At 41.3% G+C, this 24,573-nt stretch overlaps 1 protein-coding gene across 3 annotated transcripts in view; it reads right to left on the reverse strand.

Annotated features, from left to right (window-relative positions):
• Window positions 1-24,573, reverse strand: part of LOC142664073 (ovostatin-like) — a 39,456-nt gene that overhangs the window by 3,579 nt on the left and 11,304 nt on the right. The window contains exons 9-36 of one of the 3 annotated variants that reach the window (XM_075842998.1): window positions 24,126-24,240; window positions 23,819-23,934; window positions 23,053-23,211; window positions 22,447-22,662; window positions 21,855-21,912; window positions 20,500-20,642; window positions 20,007-20,156; window positions 19,678-19,845; window positions 18,312-18,411; window positions 18,100-18,229; window positions 17,530-17,761; window positions 16,928-17,051; window positions 16,717-16,835; window positions 15,970-16,021; window positions 15,764-15,847; window positions 10,043-10,219; window positions 9,882-9,960; window positions 8,717-8,870; window positions 8,209-8,280; window positions 7,641-7,803; window positions 7,339-7,559; window positions 7,023-7,238; window positions 5,886-6,010; window positions 5,495-5,585; window positions 4,210-4,281; window positions 3,339-3,441; window positions 2,408-2,452; window positions 1,950-2,112 (exon numbers count right to left, since the gene is read on the reverse strand). In XM_075842998.1, the coding sequence (XP_075699113.1) occupies window positions 2,102-2,112; window positions 2,408-2,452; window positions 3,339-3,441; window positions 4,210-4,281; window positions 5,495-5,585; window positions 5,886-6,010; window positions 7,023-7,238; window positions 7,339-7,559; window positions 7,641-7,803; window positions 8,209-8,280; window positions 8,717-8,870; window positions 9,882-9,960; window positions 10,043-10,219; window positions 15,764-15,847; window positions 15,970-16,021; window positions 16,717-16,835; window positions 16,928-17,051; window positions 17,530-17,761; window positions 18,100-18,229; window positions 18,312-18,411; window positions 19,678-19,845; window positions 20,007-20,156; window positions 20,500-20,642; window positions 21,855-21,912; window positions 22,447-22,662; window positions 23,053-23,211; window positions 23,819-23,934; window positions 24,126-24,240 (3,495 nt within the window). In that variant the 3' untranslated portion in view covers window positions 1,950-2,101. The other 2 variants (XM_075842996.1, XM_075842997.1) reach the window with 2 other exon arrangements.

Raw genomic sequence — 24,573 nt, forward strand, 5'->3', positions numbered from 1 at the left:
TATACTCTATACTCTATACTCTATACTCTATACTCTATACTCTATACTCTATACTCTATACTCTATACTCTATACTCTATACTCTATACTCTATACTCTATACTCTATACTCTATACTCTATACTCTATACTCTATACTCTATACTCTATACTCTATACTCTATACTCTATACTCTATACTCTATACTCTATACTCTATACTCTATACTCTATACTCTATACTCTATACTCTATACTCTATACTCTATACTCTATACTCTATACTCTATACTCTATACTCTATACTCTATACTCTATACTCTATACTCTATACTCTATACTCTATACTCTATACTCTATACTCTATACTCTATACTCTATACTCTATACTCTATACTCTATACTCTATACTCTATACTCTATACTCTATACTCTATACTCTATACTCTATACTCTATACTCTATACTCTATACTCTATACTCTATACTCTATACTCTATACTCTATACTCTATACTCTATACTCTATACTCTCCGGTGTTTTTGGGCAGAACATGCACCTTAGTCAGGCAAAAATGAAGCCCTAATTTCAGCCTGATGAAGACACTAAGCTGTACAAACAGCAACTTACCACCCATCAAGGTTTTTCTGGAGCTGTGTACACTTCTAAGACACCAATATGGGCCTCAGTGGTTAGTCACTAAACTTGGGGGGTGGTATGTTGACATATGATACCCAGAACAGCAGGGGCAAAGAAAATAAAAGCTGAACATCTGCCCATGGAGGGAAATCAGACAGGGCACTTAGAAGCTGTCACCAGATTTTTGCTATTGCAGCAGATCAGCACTGTAGATAAGAGTAACATGCTTGTTTTTAAAAAAAAAAACATTTCTGGCCAAGTTGTGACCATATTTATGTAAATGAGGCTTTGAAGTATCAGCCGCTTCTGGCAGTGCACACACAGCATGCTGTCACATCACTCACTTCCTGCCCCAGGTCCTGCATCGTGTCAGACAAGCGAGGACACATCGGCACCAGAGGCTACAGGTAAGTAGCTACACCAATGCTGCTGCAGGACCTGGGGCCAGAAGTGAGTAATGTGTAGAGAAGCGGATGATACTTCTCTACACAATACACACCCAGTCTTACTTTAGAAAGCCTCATTTACATAAATATAAAAGTGGTCATAACTTGGCCAAAAATGCTCGTTTTTAAAAATAAACATTTCTTATTTACATTGCAGCACCAATCTGGTGACAGAGCCTCTTTAAGTGACATGCACTTTTTACAAACTGGTGCATGTCACTTGAGTGGATTCATGCTCACTAGAAAATTAAGAAAACACCCTTAAACTTATTTGCAGTAAAATATTGTATGTTCACATGGCAGTCAGATTCTGGCATCAACCTTCAGCAAGTGCCTGGTTAGTAGAAAACATGCCACAGCTGGTGAATAGTTATCACCCCCACCACCATCTATCAATTGATCATTGCCCCACCAACTCAAAACCCCTTGCAAAAGCTTAAGCACATTGGGGATCTGAGATGGCAGCATGTAGTATTAAACAGTCAAGTGGTGCCAGGCACTGTTTATGACACTTACAATTTGGCAAGATCAACAGAACTTTGTACATGTTATGTTCTCATTGTGTTAGTTTTGCAACATCTACAGAGTTAGGGTATGTTCACACGCTAAACAAAAACAGCTCAAAATACAGGAGCCGTCTGTCTATTGAGTCAATGAAAGTTTAATAAGTGCATTTCTCTACTTCAGCCAGTTATTTGAAAAGGAGGCGTAAAACACCGCCAGAACAGAACGCTGTACTTCCCATTGAAATCAATGCGCAGATGTTTGGAGGCATTCTGCTTCTGGTTTTTCCACGAACTCTACGGCCCGAATAGCCCGTGTGAACATACCCTTACACGTTGGACATCATCTACAAGATTTGAGAATAATCAGTAGCAGACAAGCTCAGGGTATTAAATAGAAACCTTTAATACACATTAAAAACATGTTTGAGCATCTTCTAATGCAAAAGTCTTCTCCAAAAAGTGGTCACACGGCGCTACAAATTATGTAGAAAGTGTGTCCTCTTCAAGTCCATTCTTTGGACCAACACATCTTCATGAACTCTCTACCAAACAAATAAAACACAAGTTAATCTCCCCCAGTAAAATGCTAATGCGTGGTAGCCATCCTCCAGCCCCTAAGAGTAGTAGATCTCAGGAAACTTGGATTTTTGGGCCAGTGGTTGACAGGGTGAAGACTGAACTCAATCTGAGAATCTGGGGAATAGAGACTGCTTAGGGTTCAACAAAACTTAATTGATTTAATAATTCTACATGTAAACAATTTCCCCTAGGAATCTGTCAAGATCTCTTGAGCAAGAGGAGACCAACAGGTTGGGATTATATTACCCGTTTTCGTACCTTTTGCAGCACAAGGGTGGTTGTAAGATGCGTATCCGTTCTCATCTGTGGGAAAAGTGAAATTTTATTTGGAGGACCAATTCCAACCAAACTTACCAAGAATTTGGTACAGCTTTTAAATTTGCAAAATACACAAATATATCTTAGAGGCCTTGTAAACCTTACAGACTTTTCCTAAAAGTATATTAAGGCTTCGAATGCACAATGGTCAGATTTTATTTTAGGTTTTGCATTACTTTGACTAAGCCTTTGTATCCAAGATGCAAAAAAATAAAAATAAAAAAAGTAGATGCTTCTTGGATATATGTCTTTGATTCTGCAATGGTATGTCATTAAAAGCCATGTAAACATTTAATTTGTTAAAGTTAGGGGGTGCCGATGGTAGTCATGACAGCCTGGGAGGGGGACCTAATAACTGCCAGGTTTGCACTCAGACCTTCAAAGCCCTACCAGAGGCTGGGTTTCTAAGTATTGCAGTATAACATGCAAGTGATACAACAACTGCTGGTTCAAGTACCCTGGGGAGGGTGGAGGAAGAGTGCCCCCAAAAAAAAACCATTTCCCATTTGTTTCCGATGAAATTAAGAAAAAATACTGGACCTTTACCAACACAATGTAGTCTTGTTTAAACCCACTCTAAAAATAATCAAAATTGCTGCTTTGGACAACTTTGTTTTTTTGGAGAGCAAACTTAAACTCTAATTGGCCTGGTCATTAAGCATTGGTCACCTAAAATGTAACATAACATAAAAGATTTACCTGGTGCTCTATCAAAAAAGTATCACTCAACTAACGAGCAGGGATGTCATACAAGTGTGAAACAAAATAAATACCGATACAGATGTAGCAGAGCCAAGAGCAAATTAGTCATGCGGTGTTTCGTTTTATTGCATAATGTTCATGCTAAACACTTGTATACCCCAAATCTTACCTGCTTCATAATAGCTAAACACAACCCCGGAACTGCTCTTGACATTCAGAACGCGCTGGCCCATCAAAGCCCTGAAGGCAAGGTGGATGGTCTTCTCCGTGACCTAAGAAAATAGGAATCGGTTACTTAGGGATCACTTCAATTTGACTGACACACACGATTTCAGTAAGTGAATGTTACAGTTAATGTTTGGTTGAACGGTTACATTAATTTGGCACCAATAGGAACTAGATCCCAATAGTTGAATTTGTTAGAGCATTTGGTAAGACTAGTCAAAAAAACAAGGCAGCACTTTACTTGATATGGTCTATGATACCCAAGGCAAATTGAGTAGCCACATCTTGCAAACACTGCATTAGACTTATGGTTGCATTACACAAAGTTAAATTGCCCCTTATCTGTACTGCTATTTTTCAGCAGAGTTTCTTTAGAGGGTATTTTTATCTTCTGTTATGTTTCTTTGGCAACGTGTGCAGGAAATCAGCTACATTCTCTTAACTCGTGCCTTACTGTAAGGCAACTTTGCCCAGGATGAGCCCTCCCCCACTCATCCATCTGTAATAAGACTGGAAATCTGCATTCACCCCTGTGAGCTGAATACATAGATGGAACACAGACTCCCAAATTCCTGCAGCAAATATAAATTCACATTTGAGGAGATCCACAACTAAACAGCCACATATATGCCAGGCTGACCTAAAGAAACCAGAATAGTTTACCAAGTAACAGGTGGAGAACCTACACCAAATGGTCATGACCACATATTTTTGGTCTACTCTATTGAAGTGATGTGATCCAGTCTCCTGATTTAGATTGAGCCTACTAGAAGATTTAAGAACTAGAAAAAAAAAAAAACATTCCGCTCACTTACAGTTTCTAGATATAGGAGGACTTCTCCTTTCGGGCTCTGTTCCGTTTTGGAAACAACATTGTCACGCACCAACTGCAAGAGGAGAGAAAGTGTATATAGTAGTTTAGTAAATAAAATAGAAATCATATGGCCCTGTTCACATGGAGTTTTTGGGCAGACAAAAAAACCCGGAAAAATCAAAGTGCTTTTGCACCACAGACGTTTGCCTGTTGAAGAAAAATGTGGCAAAGGTAATTTCAAGAAGGTTTTTGAGGCAGAAAACTCCAAGTTAGGGCATGTCTCTGAGGGGTGCTCTTAATTGAGACTTCAAAAGTCTAAACAAGGGTCAATAGAAATATAACTTGTGCTTCATACGCTGCAGGTCAGCTGTGATAGCTGACAGAGCGCACTAATGGCCAGGGACTGCGGTCGCGATTATTAAAACGGTGTAAACCTTTTTTGGAATGAAGTTAAAAAAACAAAACAAACACCTAGTCACATTTTCCTGCGGACGTATTAGACTAAAAAAAAAAAAAAATGAATAAAAAAAAAAACACAGTATCGCTGCGTCTGTAAAAGTCCAATCTATTACAATATAGCATTTAATGCCCATGGTGAAAGCCATGCAAAAATCAAAAATGCCAGAATCACTGGCTTGGACTTTGATACCATTTTTTCACCACTAAGTTGACATATTAAAAAATGGCAACCAATTGAAACCAGCTCATGCTAAAAACCATAAAACTTTACCACCATTGATGGAAGAGAAAAAAATACAATTAAATTAGGGCTCATAAGTGGGGAATGTAAGTGGTAAAAGCAATCCTTTAAGATGGAAAAATGGCTTCCCTTCCAAAGCAAGGAGTGCATCACATGCGGCCACCAGCCATCATTGGGACCTGGATATTTGGTGCTCATATAGGAAGAGATTGAGTTGCTAAAAGCTCAGCTGTTCCTGTAACTCCCATAAAGCTACACTATAGACAGCCCTGCTAATGGGCAGCCACCTGGAGTCTCCTTAAGTGGGTCCCCGAAGTGGAACACTAACATTTTAGGGCATTTCAACCATATACACCAGAGTATAAGAATCTGCCTTTATGTTTTATTGTACAATCCGGCAATGTAGTCCTTTGACACAAAAAAAAAAAAGTTAGTTCTAGGGTTTTTTTAGTCTGTCTTTGAGGTGTTGCCCTCAAACATGTTATGTTGCAACTAGGCAAGATTTGCAAGGACAGATCTTCAGAGAAAGGAGTGGTCTTCTGGATAGAGGAAAACCTCTCCAGAAGGACTGAAATGTAACACCTACCTGGTACAAAGAAGAGAAGTCTGCATTGTAACCAGATAACATTCTTATCTTGATAATTGCCATGTTGGATTCATTGCGGGGTCCATTATAACTGAAAAAAAATATATAATAAAATAAGGCATAGTCTACATCTTTGGCTCCTACAGTTCATCTGGGATCTGGCTTTGATAAATTTTTGGTTTCCTAACACGGTCAGAGGCAAACATGCATCCCCTGTAACCCCAAAATAGTTAAGGCTTCCCAGATTCAGTAGGCAGAACCGCTCTTGGGCACAAAATACAGCTCTAACTAGCAAATAACCACTAAAAAGCAAAAAAAAAAAAACCCCACACAGCTCAGATTTTCTGATATTAGATGGATTCGAATTTAATACATATTCGGAGTATTATACCTGATGCTGACGTTCACTGTGTAGCCGTAAGCCACTCCATTGACACAGCTGTCTGAAGAGGTGGATATGGACAATGAGAAAGCAGAATTTTCCTTGGGCACTGGGATGTTATACCCAACTGTAGTCTACAAAAAACAGGGGAATGGGAAGAACCATTAAAATCAGACCTAGACCCTCTCCAAAACAAACCAGAGCAAACACTGCTATACAGCTAGATTTAACGGTCTGGAAAAAAAATACAAGAAAACTTTGTTTGGTAATAAAGCTAAAAGGAAGAGTCCTTGATTTTTACAAGAGTTATCCATACGTGATTTGTCTATTAGGAAGAGTTTTTTTTTTTTTTGTCATTCCGCAATACATGGACAAGACGGCCAGATGACACATTTCAATAGGAACTGTAGTGCTTAGTTTCACCTGTGGAGGCACTGCAGGGAAGCTAACAACTTGAGGCCAAATTCACCCAGAAGAATACAGCCTATCGTGGGTTGTCCTGCTGCTAGGATAGTGATCTTTTTATGGTTGCTTTTGGTTTTTAAACCAGAATCCACCAGACTGAGTATTAACTCCCCACCATTGTTTAAACTGCCCCACAACTGAAGCTCGGAAGACCAAATCTTCACAAAAGTGTGGACATCCTTCATTAAAAATGGTCTACTATAAATCAAATACTAGACGCTTGTCTGGATGGGCAGAAGACGACCCCTTGCTACCACATTATAACTTTAATCAACTACTTACTACCCAAAATATGCCCGTGTAGTGAAATATTAAGATATGTATGCTCAATGGCGATAACAGAAATTGTATGGAGTGGTCCCATTACTATATTGAATAACTAAGGGAACTGGTGGCCTCCAGTGTCAAAAGTTCACACGGCTGAGCAGCAGCTAATGTATTTGTTGGATTACCTCAAATCGAGTCATTGTAACTTGAAGTTTCTGGACCCCAATGCAAAAACCAACCATGTGTCATTCACAATATTGTCGTCATGTGGCAGAGGGGCCTTTGTGCCCCCCTCAACCATGACGGCTACCTCCACACCCCATGTAGCCTCTACCGACAAAAGCCAACGATCTGGAAACCATTAGGTTTCCAATCGCCCAGAACCTTCATGGAAAAGTATTTATTGAAGGTCACCTGTATCAAGCCCCAGCCGTTCCCACTGACATCAATGACGTAACTTCCACTGGTGTCTGGTAGAGCTTGTCTCTGGACCACCAGTCTGTTCTCTTGATTTAAATTGAATGTGGTCACTTCAGCATTGTCCTTTCTGACTGCTACAGTTTGATGAGAATTAGGAACGAAGAGAAGTTTAGCAAAGGCGGCAAGAGCCTGGAGGGCTACAACTGTGTCCTGTAAGACAAAAGGAAAATGGATGCATGATGGATTTAAACAAAAATGAAAAAAAAAAAAAAAAAGAAAAAGCCGGATCGAGTCTTGATTACTCAGTTACCTGAGTGGATCGGAAGCCACCATGTGAGTTCTGCTGACGAGTAAGCCACGTGGAGATCTGGGCCATAGTTGTAAGGTCGTCTTGAGTAACACTGGGGCCTGCTGTCAAACTTAGCAATACATAAGATGTAATCTCCACCTCAGCTGAGGCATACAGAGGCAAGAAAAGTTTAGCCAATGGTCTTATGGGCATATCTTCACGTTCCCAGTGAATTGTGCCACCTGCAGAGATATTAAAATTTTGTTTAGAACATGGAGTATCGTCAATGGTCCAACATTTAGTTCTCATTACATGTATCAAACCTTCAGTTTTGGCCTTGCTCATCATTTTCTGAAGTAAAGGTTCTCTATATTCTGGAAGGTCTGCCAATGTGAAGGCGTAGAGCATGAGGGCTTGGTCAGAGATCTTCTGCTCGCTTTCAGATGCTTTTTTCAGACATTCCAGGGCACCATTCAACAAAGTAACCTGGAAAACAAAGTGGACCACCGCCAAGTCTTAGGGTATGTTCACACGCAGTGCTTTCAGGGCGTAAATGCCCAGAAAAAAAATGGAAGCGGAATGCCTCCAAATATCTGTCCATTGATTTCAATGGGGAAAAAATGGTGTATCGTTCAGACAGGGAGGTTTTTTTTATGCGTCAGTTTTAAAAAAGCGGCATGTAAAATAAGCCCTGTAAAAAGTGCATGTCACTTCGAGCGGTTTTTAATTGTGTCAATAGAAAGGCTCCAAAAAAAAAAAATAAAAAAAATTGATGCATTAAACACTGCTGAAAGAAGAAGAAGTTTTCCCTTGTGCCCAATAGACAATTAAAAATAATTTGGGAAAAAAAAAAACAAAAAAACGAAGAAATCCTTGACAAATGTTACTTACGCCCAAACTGTATTTAGATTCCAGGAGTGTAATTGCAATGTAAGCCGTAGTGTGGAGATCGTTGTCGGTGTCCTAAAAAAAAAAAAAACACAAAAGGGAATTCTGCTCATAAAATAAAATCTCCCATGCATCTGATTCTAATTTGTATGTCTGTATAACAGTGCAGCAGGGCCAGTACTTTGGGGCATCTATAACTCCCCCCCCCCCCCCCCCCCATGTGTTTACTTCAGTCCACAGGAAGTGATGAGTATAGCCTTCCCCATAGAAAGATCAGGGGAGCTGCATACAGAGCGTTCTGTGTATACAGTTACCATCTTGCCTTAGATAATGAGTCATTAAATACTCTGCTGACCCTCTCCAGTCTACACAACAAAGCGGACGAGTTGCACAAAACCGGAATGGTCGACTTATGGCGTCTGCTCTAGTAGCCAGTGAGAAAACTGCATTTTTTTTTTTACATAGCTAGTCTTTTTTTTGATACATTAGGTTTAATAAATTAAACACTCACCTGAATGGTGAAGAGGTTTCCTTGGGATTTAAAGCAGCCATTTTCTAGCTTTTGAGAGTTCTCCAGCCAGATCAATGTTTGCTGTTGTCGGTCCTCATCAATGTAGATGTATTTTTTACTTTTTTCAAATGTCTTAAATGTGTAGGTAGTCAGCCTGCAGATCAAACAGGTCTTCAGTTTAGTTAAGGGTTTAGACAAGTGGTCAATGTAGGCTACCTCTGCATCCTTATAGACCTACTATATAACCCAATAAGTGCACACTGCGACAGCTACTCAAGGCAGGAGTTCCCTGTGCCATATGGGGTCCTTGCTGTTGAATTCTCAGAAGAGTGCAAGGCATCAATATTTAAGGCACTTCTAGTGAGCGAGTATCGCTCACCCAATACACAGAGTAACACCCATCCTGGTCAGTGGCAAAGGACTAACATTTCATCCAGGGCTGGCGTCACCTGGCTCAAGTGCCAGGGCCCATTCAGCCGCTTTATGCAGCAGTCACGGCTCCTGCAGGAGTGGCCAGGGATGCCACTCCTAGAGGGAGTCCCTGATGTCACGGTCCATATATAGAGAATGATGTCATAGGCTCCTCTTGGAGTGGCATCCCCGGGCAGAGTGCTGGCAATGGTGTGGAGCCATCTACAGAGGACACAAATAGGGTCTAACTTATATGGGGGCACAAACGGATGTTTTACTGCTGGAGAAATTCACCTGCAAAGGGGCCCACTTAGTATGTCAACCAAGGCCCACAAACTGAGCGACGATTTTGTCCCTGCAGCCTGAAGGTGAACATTGCACCCTAGACAGATGCCTCTCCTGCCTTCCTTAGTCTCCAATATGTACTTGTGCAAAACTTTTTGCCTGAATAACTCAAGTGTACAAGTCATGCTGTGGAGAATCTAAGAAATATAAACAAACTACTGGAAATCTGGCAGCTGTGTTATGCAATTTATGGAGATATTTCCTATGCCAATACTTACACTAAATTGTGAACCTCCTTACTTTGGATAGTTTAGTACAGGACACTACATTCAGGTTCGTTTCTATACTTGGGCTTAAAGGGGTTGTTGTGATTAGAAAATCATGGGTGCTACCTTAGAGAGTGCGCCACCTATCTGCTAGTCGTAAATGAAGATTACCATCTTGATTTGATTGTTATATTCTTCCTTACCAAGTGTTGCCTTGTTCTCTTGAGTTTGGAAAGATCTGATAAGCGCCACCATAGGTGAATGAAAGTTGGCGATAATATCCTAGATACCAAAAAACACAATTAGATTTATACACATCTACAACCAAAAGGAGTTTCTGTAACAAAGGGCCCAACAGACTCACCTTCAGTCATATAATCCTTCGCTTTCTGGAGTATTGGCTCGGTGAGTTGTCCTGTGGCATTCATATAGTCTAATATATATGGAATAGGGGCCATTCGAGCAAGATTCTGTTCACCACAACCATAGGGTTTCTGGACCAGATCCTCCAGGCTTTTTAATGGAAGTCCAACGATATCAGCTGCAAGGAAGTGGGAGAGGTCATTTAACAGATGCTGTAGTGTATCTAGAGATAGGAGAACTTCTGTAGGTGGGGAGGGGGGAGGGTTGCAGGGAGGAAGCGCTTACTGCCGATCCGTGAGGATAAGTGGACATGCAGTGTAAATACTGCTGAATTTCCAAAACCGATTTAGTTGTGGAAAATACACAGCATAATATAGTAGCAAAGTGGATGTGATTTGAAAAAAAACAAAAACAAAAAAAAACAAACTGCGTAAACAGAAATGGACCTGCAGTTTATTCTGCAGCATATCAATTGTATTTCCCCACTTAACTCAATGGGGAGGTAAAACCTGCAACAAATCGCAGCAGTTGCTTTTTTTGCGGCAGAAAAGCTGCAATTCTATTGCAAAGAGAGCAATAGAAAACAAAAAAATTGTGCTTCACACAGGTCAGGCTCCTGGGATGAGATTTCATCCCAGGTGACTGCTGCAGCTAATCACAAACTGCAGTAGTCACATGGCATAGAGAGTCATCCAGTAAGCTGGTCTGTAGGACTGCAGGGGGGGGGGGGGGGGGGTGTAAACAAAATTTGGATAGATATATAGCAAGTGACTTGAATAGCAAGTGGTTTGTATATTAAGTGGAGTTCCAAAAACCGGATTGATTTACTGTGTTGTGTGTGACAAAGTGGGGGGCCATTGTATGTGATATATGTATTGATTGCTTGCTTGCTACAAAGTTTGCAAAAGTGACATAATTTGTAACAATTTTTCCCTTGCAGTTTCCTGAGTAGCTGAGTAAGGGGGAGGGGTTAGCTGCAACCAGGTGCAACCAGGTGCTATAAATCAGGCCTCACTACTCTGTAGAGCCTGCTCTGTGACTTGAATAGCAAGTGGTTTGTATATTAAGTGGAGTTCCAAAAACCGGAGTTCAAAAGAGGAGTTAAAACCCAAGTAAGTGCTCTTCTACTTCTTTATCTTTTTGATTAACACCTGTTCGCTGTTTTTTTGTAACTGGGATAATGGACAGCAAGATTGGAGGTTTTCTTCAGTGCACAGTTTGCCATATGTATGCACGACTGGAGCCGGAGTTCCAGGGTGAATATCTCTGTGGCAGATGTGAGCATATTGTTCACCTGGAAGCTCGTATTAGAGATCTGGAGGAGCAGAATGCAACACTGAGGAGGATAGACAATTTTGAACGGAGCTTGCTGCTCACAGAGCATGCAGTTAGTGGGTTACAACTGGAGGGTGAAGACATGGGTGAGCAGGATCAGGTAAGTAGCTGGGTTAATGTAGTTAGGGGCAGTAGAAAGGGGTCAAAGACAAGGAAGGCCGATCCGGTTTCTGACATTCCAGGCAAAATTGCCAAGTTGGGTGATGATGCGAGGGTGTCAGTCTCAGAAATGGCAGCCCTAGTGGATACTGATCTCCCTAACAGCCGGGAGAACAGCCCAGCTAGTAGTCGGCGGGATGGTAATGCAGGTAAGCCAAGACAATTGATAGTCGTAGGGGATTCTATAATCAGGAAGACGGATAGAATTATTTGTCGCCAAGACCACCTCAACCGAATGGTTTGCTGTCTCCCTGGTGCCAGGGTTCGGCATGTGGTGGAACGGGTGGACAAATTGCTGGGAGGGGCTGGTGATGATCCAGCTGTCGTGGTCCATGTCGGTACCAACGACAGAATAAATGGTAGGTGGAGGAGCCTTAAGAATAATTTTAAAGAACTAGGCTACAAGCTGAAGGGAAGGACCTCCAAGGTTGTATTCTCAGGAATACTGCCTGTGCCATGCGCATCACAGGAAAGACAGCGGGAGCTTAGGGAGTTAAATGCATGGCTGAAGTCTTGGTGTAGAGGAGAAGGATTTGGGTTCCTAGAGCACTGGGCTGACTTTTCATTGGGGTACAAACTGTATTCTGCAGATGATTTGCACCTAAATGGAAGGGGGTCCGCTGTGCTGGGGGAGAGAATTCTAGCTGGGGTGGCGGAGTATTTAAACTAGGGCTGAGGAGGGAGGTCAATGTAGAAAAAAAAGGGGTAGCCAGGTTAGAGAGGGGTCAGACTATATTGGTGGGGGGAGATACAGAATGTGGGGAGAGGACTAGACAACAAGATAAGGAGATCCTTTCGTTACAAAACATCAGTGTAAATAAAAAGGACCGATTAATGTCAAATCACATTTCTGATAATAAAAGTGAAAAACTGACAGGTAAGTTAAAGTGTGTGTTCACAAATGCCAGAAGTCTAGCAAGCAAAATGGGGGAGCTGGAGGCCTTGATACTGGAAGAAAATATAGATATAGTTGGTGTTGCTGAAACATGGCTGGACTCTTCACATGACTGGGCTGTAAATCTACAGGGTTTTACACTTTTTCGTAAAGACAGGACAAATAGGAAAGGTGGTGGTGTATGTCTGTATGTGAGAAGTGATATGAAGGCGAGTGTGAAAGAGACAATAGTGGGTGAAGACTGTGAGGAGGTTGAAACCTTGTGGGTGGAACTAGAAAGGGAGGTAAACACTGAAAAAATTACTTTTGGTGTAATCTATAGACCCCCCAATATAACTGAGGAGATGGAAGGTCAGATATATAAACAGATGGAGCGGGCTGCACAGGCGGGTACTGTAGTGATAATGGGAGATTTTAATTTCCGGGATATTAATTGGTGTCATGGTTCGGCTTCAACTGCAAAGGGGAGACATTTCCTCAACCTGTTGCAGGAAAATTTTATGGGCCAGTTTGTGGAAGACCCGACTAGAGGTGAAGCTCTGTTGGATCTGGTCATTTCTAATAATGCAGAGCTTGTTGGGAATGTCAATGTTCGTGAAAACCTCGGTAACAGTGATCACAATATAGTTACATTTTACCTATACTGTAAAAAACAAACGCAGGCTGGGAGGGCAAAAACATTTAATTTTAAGAAAGCCAATTTCCCCAGGATGAGGGCGGCAATTCAGGATATAGACTGGGAAGAACTAATGTCAAATAATGGACAAATGATAAATGGGAGATTTTCAAATCTACTTTGAGTTATTATAGTGCAAAATTTATTCCTACAGGTAATAAGTATAAACGACTCAAATTAAACCCCACATGGCTTACACCTTCTGTGAAAGGGGCAATACATGACAAAAAAAGGGCATTTAAAAAATACAAATCTGAGGGTACATCTGCAGCCTTTGTAAAATATAAAGAGCTTAATAAAATCTGTAAAAATGTAATAAAATTAGCAAAAATACAAAATGAAAGGCAGGTGGCCAAGGATAGTAAAACAAATCCTAAAAAATTCTTCAAGCATATAAATGCAAAAAAGCCAAGGTCTGAACATGTAGGACCCCTAGATAATGGTAATGGGGAGTTGATCACAGGGGATCAAGAGAAGGCAGAGTTACTAAATGGGTTCTTTAGCTCTGTATATACAACAGAAGAAGGAGCAGCTGATGTAGCCGGTGCCAGTGCTGTTAATATATCAGTTGATATACTGAATTGGATGAATGTAGAGATGGTCCAAGCTAAATTAAATAAAATAAATGTGCACAAGGCCCCAGGACCAGATGGGTTACACCCTAGAATTCTTAAAGAGCTTAGTTCAGTTATTTCTGTCCCCCTTTTCATAATATTCAGAGAATCTCTAGTGACTGGTATAGTGCCAAGGGACTGGCGCAGGGCAAATGTGGTGCCTATTTTCAAAAAGGGCTCTAGGTCTTCCCCGGGTAATTATAGACCAGTAAGCTTAACATCCATCGTGGGGAAAATGTTTGAGGGGCTATTGAGGGACTATATACAGGATTATGTGACAATAAATAGCATTATAAGTGACAGCCAGCACGGTTTTACTAAGGACAGAAGTTGTCAAACTAACCTAATCTGTTTTTATGAAGAGGTGAGCAGAAGTCTAGACAGAGGGGCCGCTGTGGATTTAGTGTTTTTGGACTTTGCAAAGGCATTTGACACTGTCCCCCATAGACGCCTAATGGGTAAATTAAGGACTATAGGTTTAGAAAATATAGTTTGTAATTGGATTGAGAATTGGCTCAAGGACCGTATCCAGAGAGTTGTGGTCAATGACTCCTACTCTGAATGGTCCCCGGTTATAAGTGGTGTACCCCAGGGTTCAGTGCTGGGACCACTATTATTCAACTTATTTATTAATGATATAGAGGATGGGATTAATAGCACTATTTCTATTTTTGCAGATGACACCAAGCTATGCAATATAGTTCAGACTATGGAAGATGTTCATGAATTACAGGCAGATTTAAACAAACTAAGTGTTTGGGCGTCCACTTGGCAAATGAAGTTTAATGTAGATAAATGTAAAGTTATGCATCTGGGTACCAACAACCTGCATGCATCATATGTCCTAGGGGGAGCTACACTGGCGGATTCACTTGTTGAGAAGGATCTGGGTGTACTTGTAAATCATAAACTCAATAACAGCATGCAGTGTCAATCAGCTGCTTCAAAGGCCAGCAGGATATTGTCGTGTATTAAAAGAGGCATGGACTCGCGGGACAGGGATGTAATAATGCCACTTTACAAAGCATTAGTGAGGCCTCATCTAGAATATGCAGTTCAGTTCTGGGCTCCAGTTCATAGAAAGGATGCCCTGGAGTTGGAAAAAATACAAAGAAGAGCAACGAAGCTAATAAGGGGCATGGAGAATTTAAGTTATGAGGAAAGATTGAAAGAATTAAACCTATTTAGCCTTGAAAAAAGACGACTAAGGGGGGACATGATTAACTTATATAAATATATTAATGGCACATACAAAAAATATGGTGATATCCTGTTCCTTGTAAAACCCGCTCAAAAAACAAGGGGGCACTCCCTCCGTCTGGAGAAAAAAAGGTTCAAGCTGCAGAGGCGACAAGGCTTCTTTACAGTAAGAACTGTGAATTTATGGAATAGCCTACCGCAGGAGCTGGTCACAGCAGGGACAGTAGATGGCTTTAAAAAAGGGTTAGATAATTTCCTAGAACAAAAAAATATTAGCTCCTATGTGTAGAAATTTTTCCTTCCCTTTTCCCTTCCCTTGGTTGAACTTGATGGACATGTGTCTTTTTTCAGCCGTACTAACTATGTAATACATATATATATATATATATAGTTTTCCACAGCAGACTCCTGATGAACTGCACTACAGTTTGTGCAGTTTGTCGGCCGGAACGCCCTACGGTGTCCAGAGTGGATAAGCGGGGTGCAGCGCATCTGCCCTGTATGAACATGGCCTAAGAGTCAGACAATGCAGCAGCATTTTCATATTATGGATGCAACCAATATTTCCATCCACTTACAGAAAGCAGGGCTCTAGAGAATGGTGTATTAGAGTTACTGAACCGGCCATAAATACGTTTCGGTACACTAAGCCTCCAAGTTTCTTATGCACAGTTGGACTTGCATGTCTAGCCAAACTTGTCTATTCCTTCAGGTAGAAGAAAGTTCATGTCTATTGACAACTTTTTGAATGTTTCCCCATAGGGTCAATAATGCTAAATTTTAATGAGCCATGAAGGAGCATTTACATTTTTTTTTGAATAGCAAACATTCAAAAACACTCACCCACAGCGGTCACAAAGGCAGAGCTGGAGTCTGGCACCACAGCCTCTGGAAGAGTTATACTGATTGGCAGCTGAACGTGGGTGTCTATGAAAAGTGAAGAAACGGTTAATAAACCAATAGTCCGGGGGGGGGGGGGGGGGGGCGGGGAGCAGGCATTTGTGAAACAATCAAGACAGTCGTGTGGGGGGGGGGGGGTATACACTTACTCTCCACAAAGACTAGATTACTTGAGGTATGCTCCTGATAGATTCCTTCAGGCTGGAAAACAAAAAGGGCATTTTACCTTCTTAGATCTATGCAGATTTATTTTTGGTCTGTCATGGTGTACTTTAACTATCTTTCTTGTACATATTCACAAGTCATACACACGGGTCTTGTTCCATAGCCTGCATACAATCTAGACTAGAACAGTAAGGCCATGTTCATACACCGATTTGAGAACAGGCCTGGTTTTTATAGCCAATAGGCCAGATTCACACAAACCAGTGCCAACTCGGATGTGAAAAACAGCTGTTTTTGGTGTCCGAGTTCCACCTGCGCGGGTCCCGTATACACTTATCTATTGAGGGTTCTGTGATAACGGAAGAATAGGACATGTTCTATTTTTCAACAAACCCTTCAGTCCCTTGAAACGGCCGTGTGTACGGCCTTATTGAACCACATGCATAAGTGTGACGGCTGTTTGAATGGCTGGCACTTGGCTATATACTACGGTTGTCAAAGTTTGGCCATAGACCCTTCCATTACCCTAGACCACCAGGAATTTTGAAATGCAGAGGAACACCCAAGAACTTACAATGAACCTTTCCAAGGCAGTGAAGGGGTCATTAGTAGATTCAGGTTACTCCTTGGGGGGGGGGGGGGGGGGGGGTCCAGCCCCAAAGCCGCAACTATTCCAGCGCATTAACATGTGGTCTTACCCTCTCAAAGTCATTAACATGGCAAGGACTTACCTCCACTATAATAACTTGAATAACAGTATCCTTGCGGGTAGGTTGGGAAGGGTCGTTTGGTGCCTCACAGGACTGGGCAATGTGCGTTGTCTTCGCAGATACCGTGAACGTGATCTCACCTGTGGTAAGGAACAGACCCGATTGACATTGATAATGAAGTTGATGAGACATCAGCAAGTTGCAACGTATGGATGAGCATTCTAGGTCTTACCAATGTTATTTGCTTGCACCTCCCAGGTGTAGGAGGCTCTACCATTGGCGCACACACAGGCATCCTGCTGGCCTTCCTTCAATACAGCACTAAACGCATTGGAATTTTCCAGAACAACTTGGACCTAAAAAACGTAGAGAAAAGAAAGGTTTTAACTGGTACAGTCTCGCCTAGTCGTAAGGTAGCGTTCCGCCCACTGTCCACTACCTGAAAGATATATGCCCTTCGAATGAAGACTAGGCCAAGGATATACATACACTGACAAACCGGACAATACTCCTAGTATAATTTGGTCTGAAGTTGCAGGCACAAGTTTGAGAAAAGTCAGCAAGTCAATACTCTGCCAACATTTAGGCCAAGCGCCTCTAATGTAGAGGGGCAGTTATTTCGGTACAGCGCCTGATTTTAGGATTACAGTTCCCAGAGTGCAGACACCAAGCCAGCAGGGAATGCTGGGGGATTTGAGCTCTGAAGCTTGCAGAAGTGAATGCAGTTTGGAAATACATTTCGTTACTGATCTGGTATAGTCAGAGTGACAATATTGGAGACATTAAGGAAGCATAAATTAAATACTACAAAACCCCCCCACACAGTTTGCTCACCTTAACGCACTGCTCCAAGTAATTGCGTACAACTCCTATGAGGACCAAGGTTTCTCCTCGGACAAAAGAAAATGGCACAGAGAGCTCCACGAAGAACGGAAGGAATGTTGTAAACTTTGCTGGATTTCTGGTCATGCCAAAACCTGCTGTTTCGGAGGTACAGAAAGCAGTTCCTTGCCAGGTTGTGATAGTGTCCGGAACAGTCTCTGATACAGTGGCCCGGCCTTGAGTGCTAAATGAAGAGAGTCAGTGAGTTCAGAGGTGGAAAATTACAATGGAAGTAATAAAAAAAAAAACTCTCATTTCCGCAGTTGATCTAGAAGAGGATTCAGTGATATGGAGGGGGGGGTGGGGGTGTTCACTCTACATATGAGCTTTCTAGTAGATGGTAAATCTAAGAACCACCTGCTCCATCAGCCCATAGACTAACAGATCACGGAAATCTTTAGTGAACTCCAGATTAAAAAAAAAAAAAAAAGTCTATTTTAGTAAATGTTAGTCTGTGCAACGTCCAACATTGCATTCAAAAAAGTTTAAATTGAATCGTCACATGATCAGAATACCACTTACTCAAGAGGAACCATAACCCATAAGAAAGTGTCCGCAAAGTTTTTTCTAACAGATTCGATCGGTGCAGCTGAACTTGAACGATCCATTTCTAAACTGGAAAATTTAGCAACACCTCCGACACCACCGCTACCTGTGACAAAATGGGAAATTTATTTAGATATGAAATTATGCACCAAAAGGTTATACAGCAGGTTATTCACTGGGATGTATACCTGAAAGAACCTTTCCTGGTCTTGTAGATTGAGTTGGATTATTATCACAGACTTCTGGTTTTCTAAAGCGGATGCTCGTCCCAACAACCAGCCCAACTGACTGAAAGGGGGAAAAAAAAAAAAAAAAAAAAATAAGTGTTATTTTTTGCAGTTTTGATTTCAAAATAAGTTCCTCATTGACCATTGTGTTTTATTTTTATACAGGCAGTTCCAGGAATTGATGTAACTTTGTGTTGTTTTTCGATCTACAGTTGTAGCGCAGCGTTGGCACATCACACGGCGGAGCCTGGACTTAATGTAAATCTAGCCTTACAGCATGTCCAGGAGTTGATTCTCCCATATTTTTGGGGGGCTGGTTTAGATAAAAGATATGGTACAATGGAGGGGGAACATTGCCCAATTTTTTACCTTTGTTTCACTAAGGGATCTAAGGAAACATAGGCATTATCCACAAAAGATATGGAGTACATGTGGTAGCGATACGCTCACCTGGTGATGTCGTGCTAGGAACACGACACCCCTGTAGATCGGGTCTTTGATATGTGGATTTTCTCTGTTATCAGTCACCCCTGTAGGGGTGTGTATACAGAGAGCCGTCAATCATTGAGTGACCACACCCACTGGACTCCTAAACTCAGACTGAGCAGGGATTTAACACCTTCAGCACTGGCATCTTTGGGTGCTTGCCTCCTTGCCATACTGCACTAAGGAACCAATATTACACCTCTTCAAAAAGGTAACAGCGCTGTTCGTAGGGCTGATTTTTGGGAGACTCCCCACTGCCTGAATCCCTTAGGGAAGAGTACTTTATGCCACAATCTGATAGGCCTTCAGTTCTTCCACAAGTCTTTTTAGCGGATCTCTTGTGTTTAAAGCTACCGGCACCCAAGGTCATGGTTATAAATGGTTGCAGGTACAGCTCCTCAATTTAGTCAGCTGTGTTTATATCTTTAAAGGAGAATGTGTGGGGGGGGTTATCCAATTTTCTAAATTATGTGAAACAGGTTGATTTTTTTTTGGTGGTAAGATATTTAACATATTAAAAACAAATCCTGCAGTTTTCACTCTGGCCACTGAGCCCAACAATGGACTTGACCCTTCCTGTTCTGTAGAGATCACTTCTCAGCAATCTCCGAGGCAGGATTACACTGACCGGTAAAACCTAGATAACATAAAACGGATCCAACATTGGCAAAGAGATCATTAAATGCAGCCAGTGGCACATGACCATTAGGTGCTGCTCAAACAGTTATTCACATGCAGAGAAAGTTACTTTGAAGCTTCTTAATTGACAAACATTGGGAGTTTTTGAACAGTTCTCTATTATCCTGTTCAAGTCAATGTAGCTGAGGAACCAGACACTTACCCTAAGTTTCTTATAGCTGTCGCCTTCAGTTGTGCTGCTCACAGGTAAATAGTATCTTCCATTGTAGAAGACCAGTTTGTCTGGCTCCTCACAAGGAGGCGCAGGGTCTTCAACATCAAATCCAGCGACATTGTAACCGTAATAGTAGACCCCAATCGAGCTGTAAATCTGTAATTGAGATGTAGGGTTAGCAAAGGTCTCGAGCTTTGTTCTACTATCTACAAGGTACCGTCCCTTGACCAGTGGAGCCAGCCAAAACCAAGGTCTGCTGTCATCCATTCTAATAGGCATGGGTTAAAAAAAACAAAAAGTGTTTTTGCACTACTTACACTGTCAGCTGAAAACGGCTCATAGGAGTTGAGAAGCAAGAGGCTGGAATCAATCACACGCAATGCACAATAGGAAGATGGATCCGCAGAAAGCTGCACATCAATTGTAGATCCTGGAGCTACTTTTTCTTCTGAAAAAGTCATCGAAACCTTAAACAAAAAACATTCACATATGTAAGAATGAGTGTGCAATGGAGGCCATGGTATAGCTAAAGAGGTTGCAAAGGTTGAAGTCACTTGGGCCCTGGTTCCAGTGGAGACCCAATAATTACTACAGTTTATTGTACACCTTTCCTCTTGTGGTAATTAGACCTCTATGGTCTTGTTCTAATTTTACACTAGGGTCATGGCATTCCATCTACTAGATAACCCTGTACGGAGGGACTTCGATGTAGACATTTATTCCCATGAAGTTACTCTATACTGTATTAGGACCAGAGTGGCCCCACAAGGTTCATTATCTACTCGCCATACAAAGTCACAAGTCGTATACCTGATTTTTGAAGCATTTTTCAATGTTGAGATTGATTGTATCAGCAATCATTTCCTTCTCCAAAATGGTGTATACAACCAGATCAGCACTGGGGGCTATATCCGCAGACACCAAAAGATCCAAGGAGAAGGAACCGTTCCTAGCTGCAAGGAGAGTTAAAAGTTTGCTTTTAATTTAGACTGCAAATGATTTATTGTACTAGTAAAACATTAGCTTATTGTTACTACTGGAGGTTTGAAGCCTGTGGCTGCACTACTGAAATTCTGATCACAACGGTTCTGATTTTGGTCAGAACGTTTGTGGTAACAAATCCAGGCATACATGCAATTGTCAATTTGGATCCATACAAGGTTGACTAAAATCAGAATGGGTCATAAGTTTTGCAGAATTTCAGTAGTGCAGCCTCAGGCTTTGGGAAAGTAATGTCAAATAATCAGCACCAAAAAAATAAATTGCTTTTAATGCAACTTTTACAATACAGCCTTTAACGAGACCTAGAATTCCCTGTGCCAGACAAGTCTAGGAGTATTTAAAGGGTTTGCCCACTACCGGACAACTGATGACCTATCCACCGGCCTGAGCTGCAATACTAAATAGGGATGAACTGTAATGCAAGAACAGTTCACAGATAAGGGTGGTGCCGTTTCTAGAACATGCAGACCCATTTTCTTCCCCTCCAAGCCCTTTAGCCTCCTGGTTTATGGCTGCTTTGCCAAAGTGAAGTTCTTCCATAAAATTGGAAAAAAAAACAAGAACTATTTAGTAGTAAGTGTAGCAACATCTTAGATCTGGAGGTTATCAGCTATACTGAATTGAGTGGTCTGAGCACCCCAATTTTATTTTCACATGTAGGAATATTAGTTCAGTGCCAGTTATTGGTCTAATAGGATAATACATGTAACTAGCTAAGCCATCATTTCAAAAGTAAACCTTAAAAAAAAAGTTAATTTAGAAGACCCAACTTCACATACACCATTAGAGAATTCCGATTTAATGGGGGGGGGGGGGGGGCTCTAACCACACAAATCTGGACAAGAGATGCAGATCCTGAACAACGTGTCTTGCTCTGGAGGACCTGGCCTGTATTATGTAGACAACCCTTTGATATAAATGTAATACTTTTTTCCCCCTGTGGTGGTGCTGCAGGGAGACCTTACACTTGCTACCAGGTTTCCCCACAGATTGCAGCTGATCACACTTGGACTCCCTTGACAATAAGTTGATCAAACTAGCGATTGCCTTAAGCGAAAAGTTTTAAGTAGAGCTACAAATCCTGAAGATTACACCATTTGAGTTTACTGTATTAATCTTACAAATGCTCTTATTATATTCCGATATTAGAGAAACAAACTTACAGCTGCTTAAATCCACATCCTTCTGACCACTCTTAACAATCGTTGACTTTGACAATACCTAAAAAGACATAATGGATGAGTAATGCTTATTTTATACATTAAGTACCTTCTAAGAGGACATTCTGGTTTCAGTGCTCAAACACTACATGCAAAATCTGTCTCACACAGGGATTGCGCCTCGTTGTGTAATGGTGCGTACCGAGCTGTAACTCCATATACCAATACACGACTTGAGGGCAGGCTGCAACTTTAATGTGTATAATGTCATCAAGGGTCATGTGACTTGCAAACAAGTTGGACAAAGTATAAGCCTTAGTTTTCATGCGCACATACGTGTTGATTTAAACACTCAATATGTATGTGTGTGTTCGATCGGATATTGAAGGCTGTATTTCGGACACGCACACCATAAATGACCTGCAAAATAGGACAGATCCGTTTTTTGGAAACCAGGCTCCTATACTTTAAAATGCAAGCACCTTCTGCAAGTGTAGGTGGCAGCGCACGGCTGACCGTGATCAGATGTGCACACGACTAGTGCCATGTGCACGAGGATTTACTTAGCATGTCACCCAGTTTATAGACCACTCACCAGATAATAGAAAGTGGCCGTGTTCACTCCTGCGTTTATGATGAACTGTACGTCAATACTGTGGCTCTGTCCACAAGTCAGTTCTACTTTAGGACGATTTATTTGGATGAAGCTAGCAGAATAGGAGTAAAAACGGTAGACTGTGTATTCAGCTGAGGGGTAGTCTTTTTCCGACCATTCCGCATAATAGCACTGATCAGGGTTTTGGTAACTGACCTACGAAAAAAAATAAAAAAAATAAAAGTTGTAATACAAGAACCACAGCAACAAGACAAAATCTAGTATTATACCCTCAAACCACAGTACTGGGTGCTCTAAATGGTAGACTATCAATGTAACACAACAGCACTCCTAAGTTTAAAGAGCCCCCCACCTACTTAGCCAAAGTGTGGTATCCAGGAAGCTTTCCTGAAGGTACCTTCCCTTTCATGGGGTCCCATTGTGCTATGTGTTAAAAGCTTTTCAATTTTTGGAGACTATAATAAACATTTTCCAAAAACCTTAGGGTGCCGGTCTACTGAATGTATAGCACCACTTTGGTAGCATACATAGAACAAGTCACTGTTTGATCGTGTTGGCATAATCGGTTATAGTAAAGTTACTCACCTTAAAAGTAAAATTTGCCTCGACCATATTTGAGGTGTCGATCGCATATGCCACCCTGCCATCCGAATCAGTTATTGTAGTCTTACTTTCAGAATTAGCAACCTGTACCTCAATTTCTTGATTTGGCATTGGTTGCTCACTCTCATCGGTTAGTCGCGCCTAGAAAATTAAAATGAGATTTACGGTTATTGCTCAGAGAAAAATCATTTGGAACGAAGTGTCTGTAGATTTTGGGTGCCATATTATGGCTCTGTACAATTCAGAATCTACAGAGCCATAAAAGTTGTGATCACAAGTCTTAAACCTTGGGCAAAGCATTGGCATGGATATCCATAGAATTTGTTCGATAACCGTATGGACTCATAGCCTGTACGGTGGTGCACAGTCCCTATGGTTTCACACTACAAGGCTGTTGCCACCATATGGTGCCTCTTACAACAGAATATCAGAGGTATTCTTCCCAAGAAGCAATGTTTAAGGAGATTGGCATCCAATACAACATGGCAGTATTTCTCACAAAATCGTGGGAGGAAAGATTTTCCATATGAAACCGGCATACGGTGGTACAATATGGGGCCATAGATGCCTACAACTTGGAAATGACAACTTACAACATAAATGCTACTCAAAAGCGCTCTGAACAGGACTCACAGCTCGGTGATGTTAACAGAACACCAGACGGCGCTTTAGGATCAGCTAGGAGTCATCCGGCACAGTTACGTCAAGTGTCTGAGATTTGTTAAGCTGGTAACCAAAAAGTACTCACCACGACAATATAATCTAGACCCCTCTTAAAATACTGGTTCAAAGAGTCATAGTCTAAATTAAGTCTAGCTGGTTGACTTGTAACCGAAACATAACGAGACTCTGTTGCTTGAATTCCTAAAAGTCAAGATTATGGAAAAGTAAAAAAAAAAAAAAAAAAAAAATTAAGATTAGCAAACAGGTCCACCAACACCATTGGAGTTTTTTTTTTTTTTTAGATATGGTATTTTACTTTTTCAAACTAGAACACAAGTTTTCCCCAGAACACCCTGCTAATGTAGTTAGTCTAACTTTCCTTGGCTAGTTACCTGTTCCCGCTTCAGTCACTGTGATATCCAAGGTGAAAGATTGTCCTCTTGGAGACGACCTCATAAAGGATGAATACAGGTCAATAACGCCACTGTAAGTTCCATCTGGACCAAGCTGCAGTAAAACATGGTAGTGTTAAAGGGGTTAAAGCCTATGCACCGCTAAAGCGAGTGAAGAGTAGTCTATTGCTCTAGGCAATTGTCCCAATTAGGAGAGTTATCAAAATGTATCCAGAAAGCAATCTTAAAAGAGTGGCTGTAAGCTTAAAATTGTTTTTTCTATTAGCAGTGTGATTTTAGGAATTCACTACAGTTTGTTTCCACAAATATCCGTAACTAAAGCAACTAGTGCCAGGCAGCTGCTGCCAAAGCAAGTAAAATTGTGGGATGCTCTAAAAGAGTCACAAGATAAGAACATAGTTCTGATGCTATACAAACCAGACTGCAT

This window comes from Rhinoderma darwinii, chromosome 11 (genome assembly GCF_050947455.1).
Source record: "Rhinoderma darwinii isolate aRhiDar2 chromosome 11, aRhiDar2.hap1, whole genome shotgun sequence".
In the NCBI taxonomy this organism is placed as follows: Eukaryota; Metazoa; Chordata; class Amphibia; order Anura; family Rhinodermatidae; genus Rhinoderma; species Rhinoderma darwinii.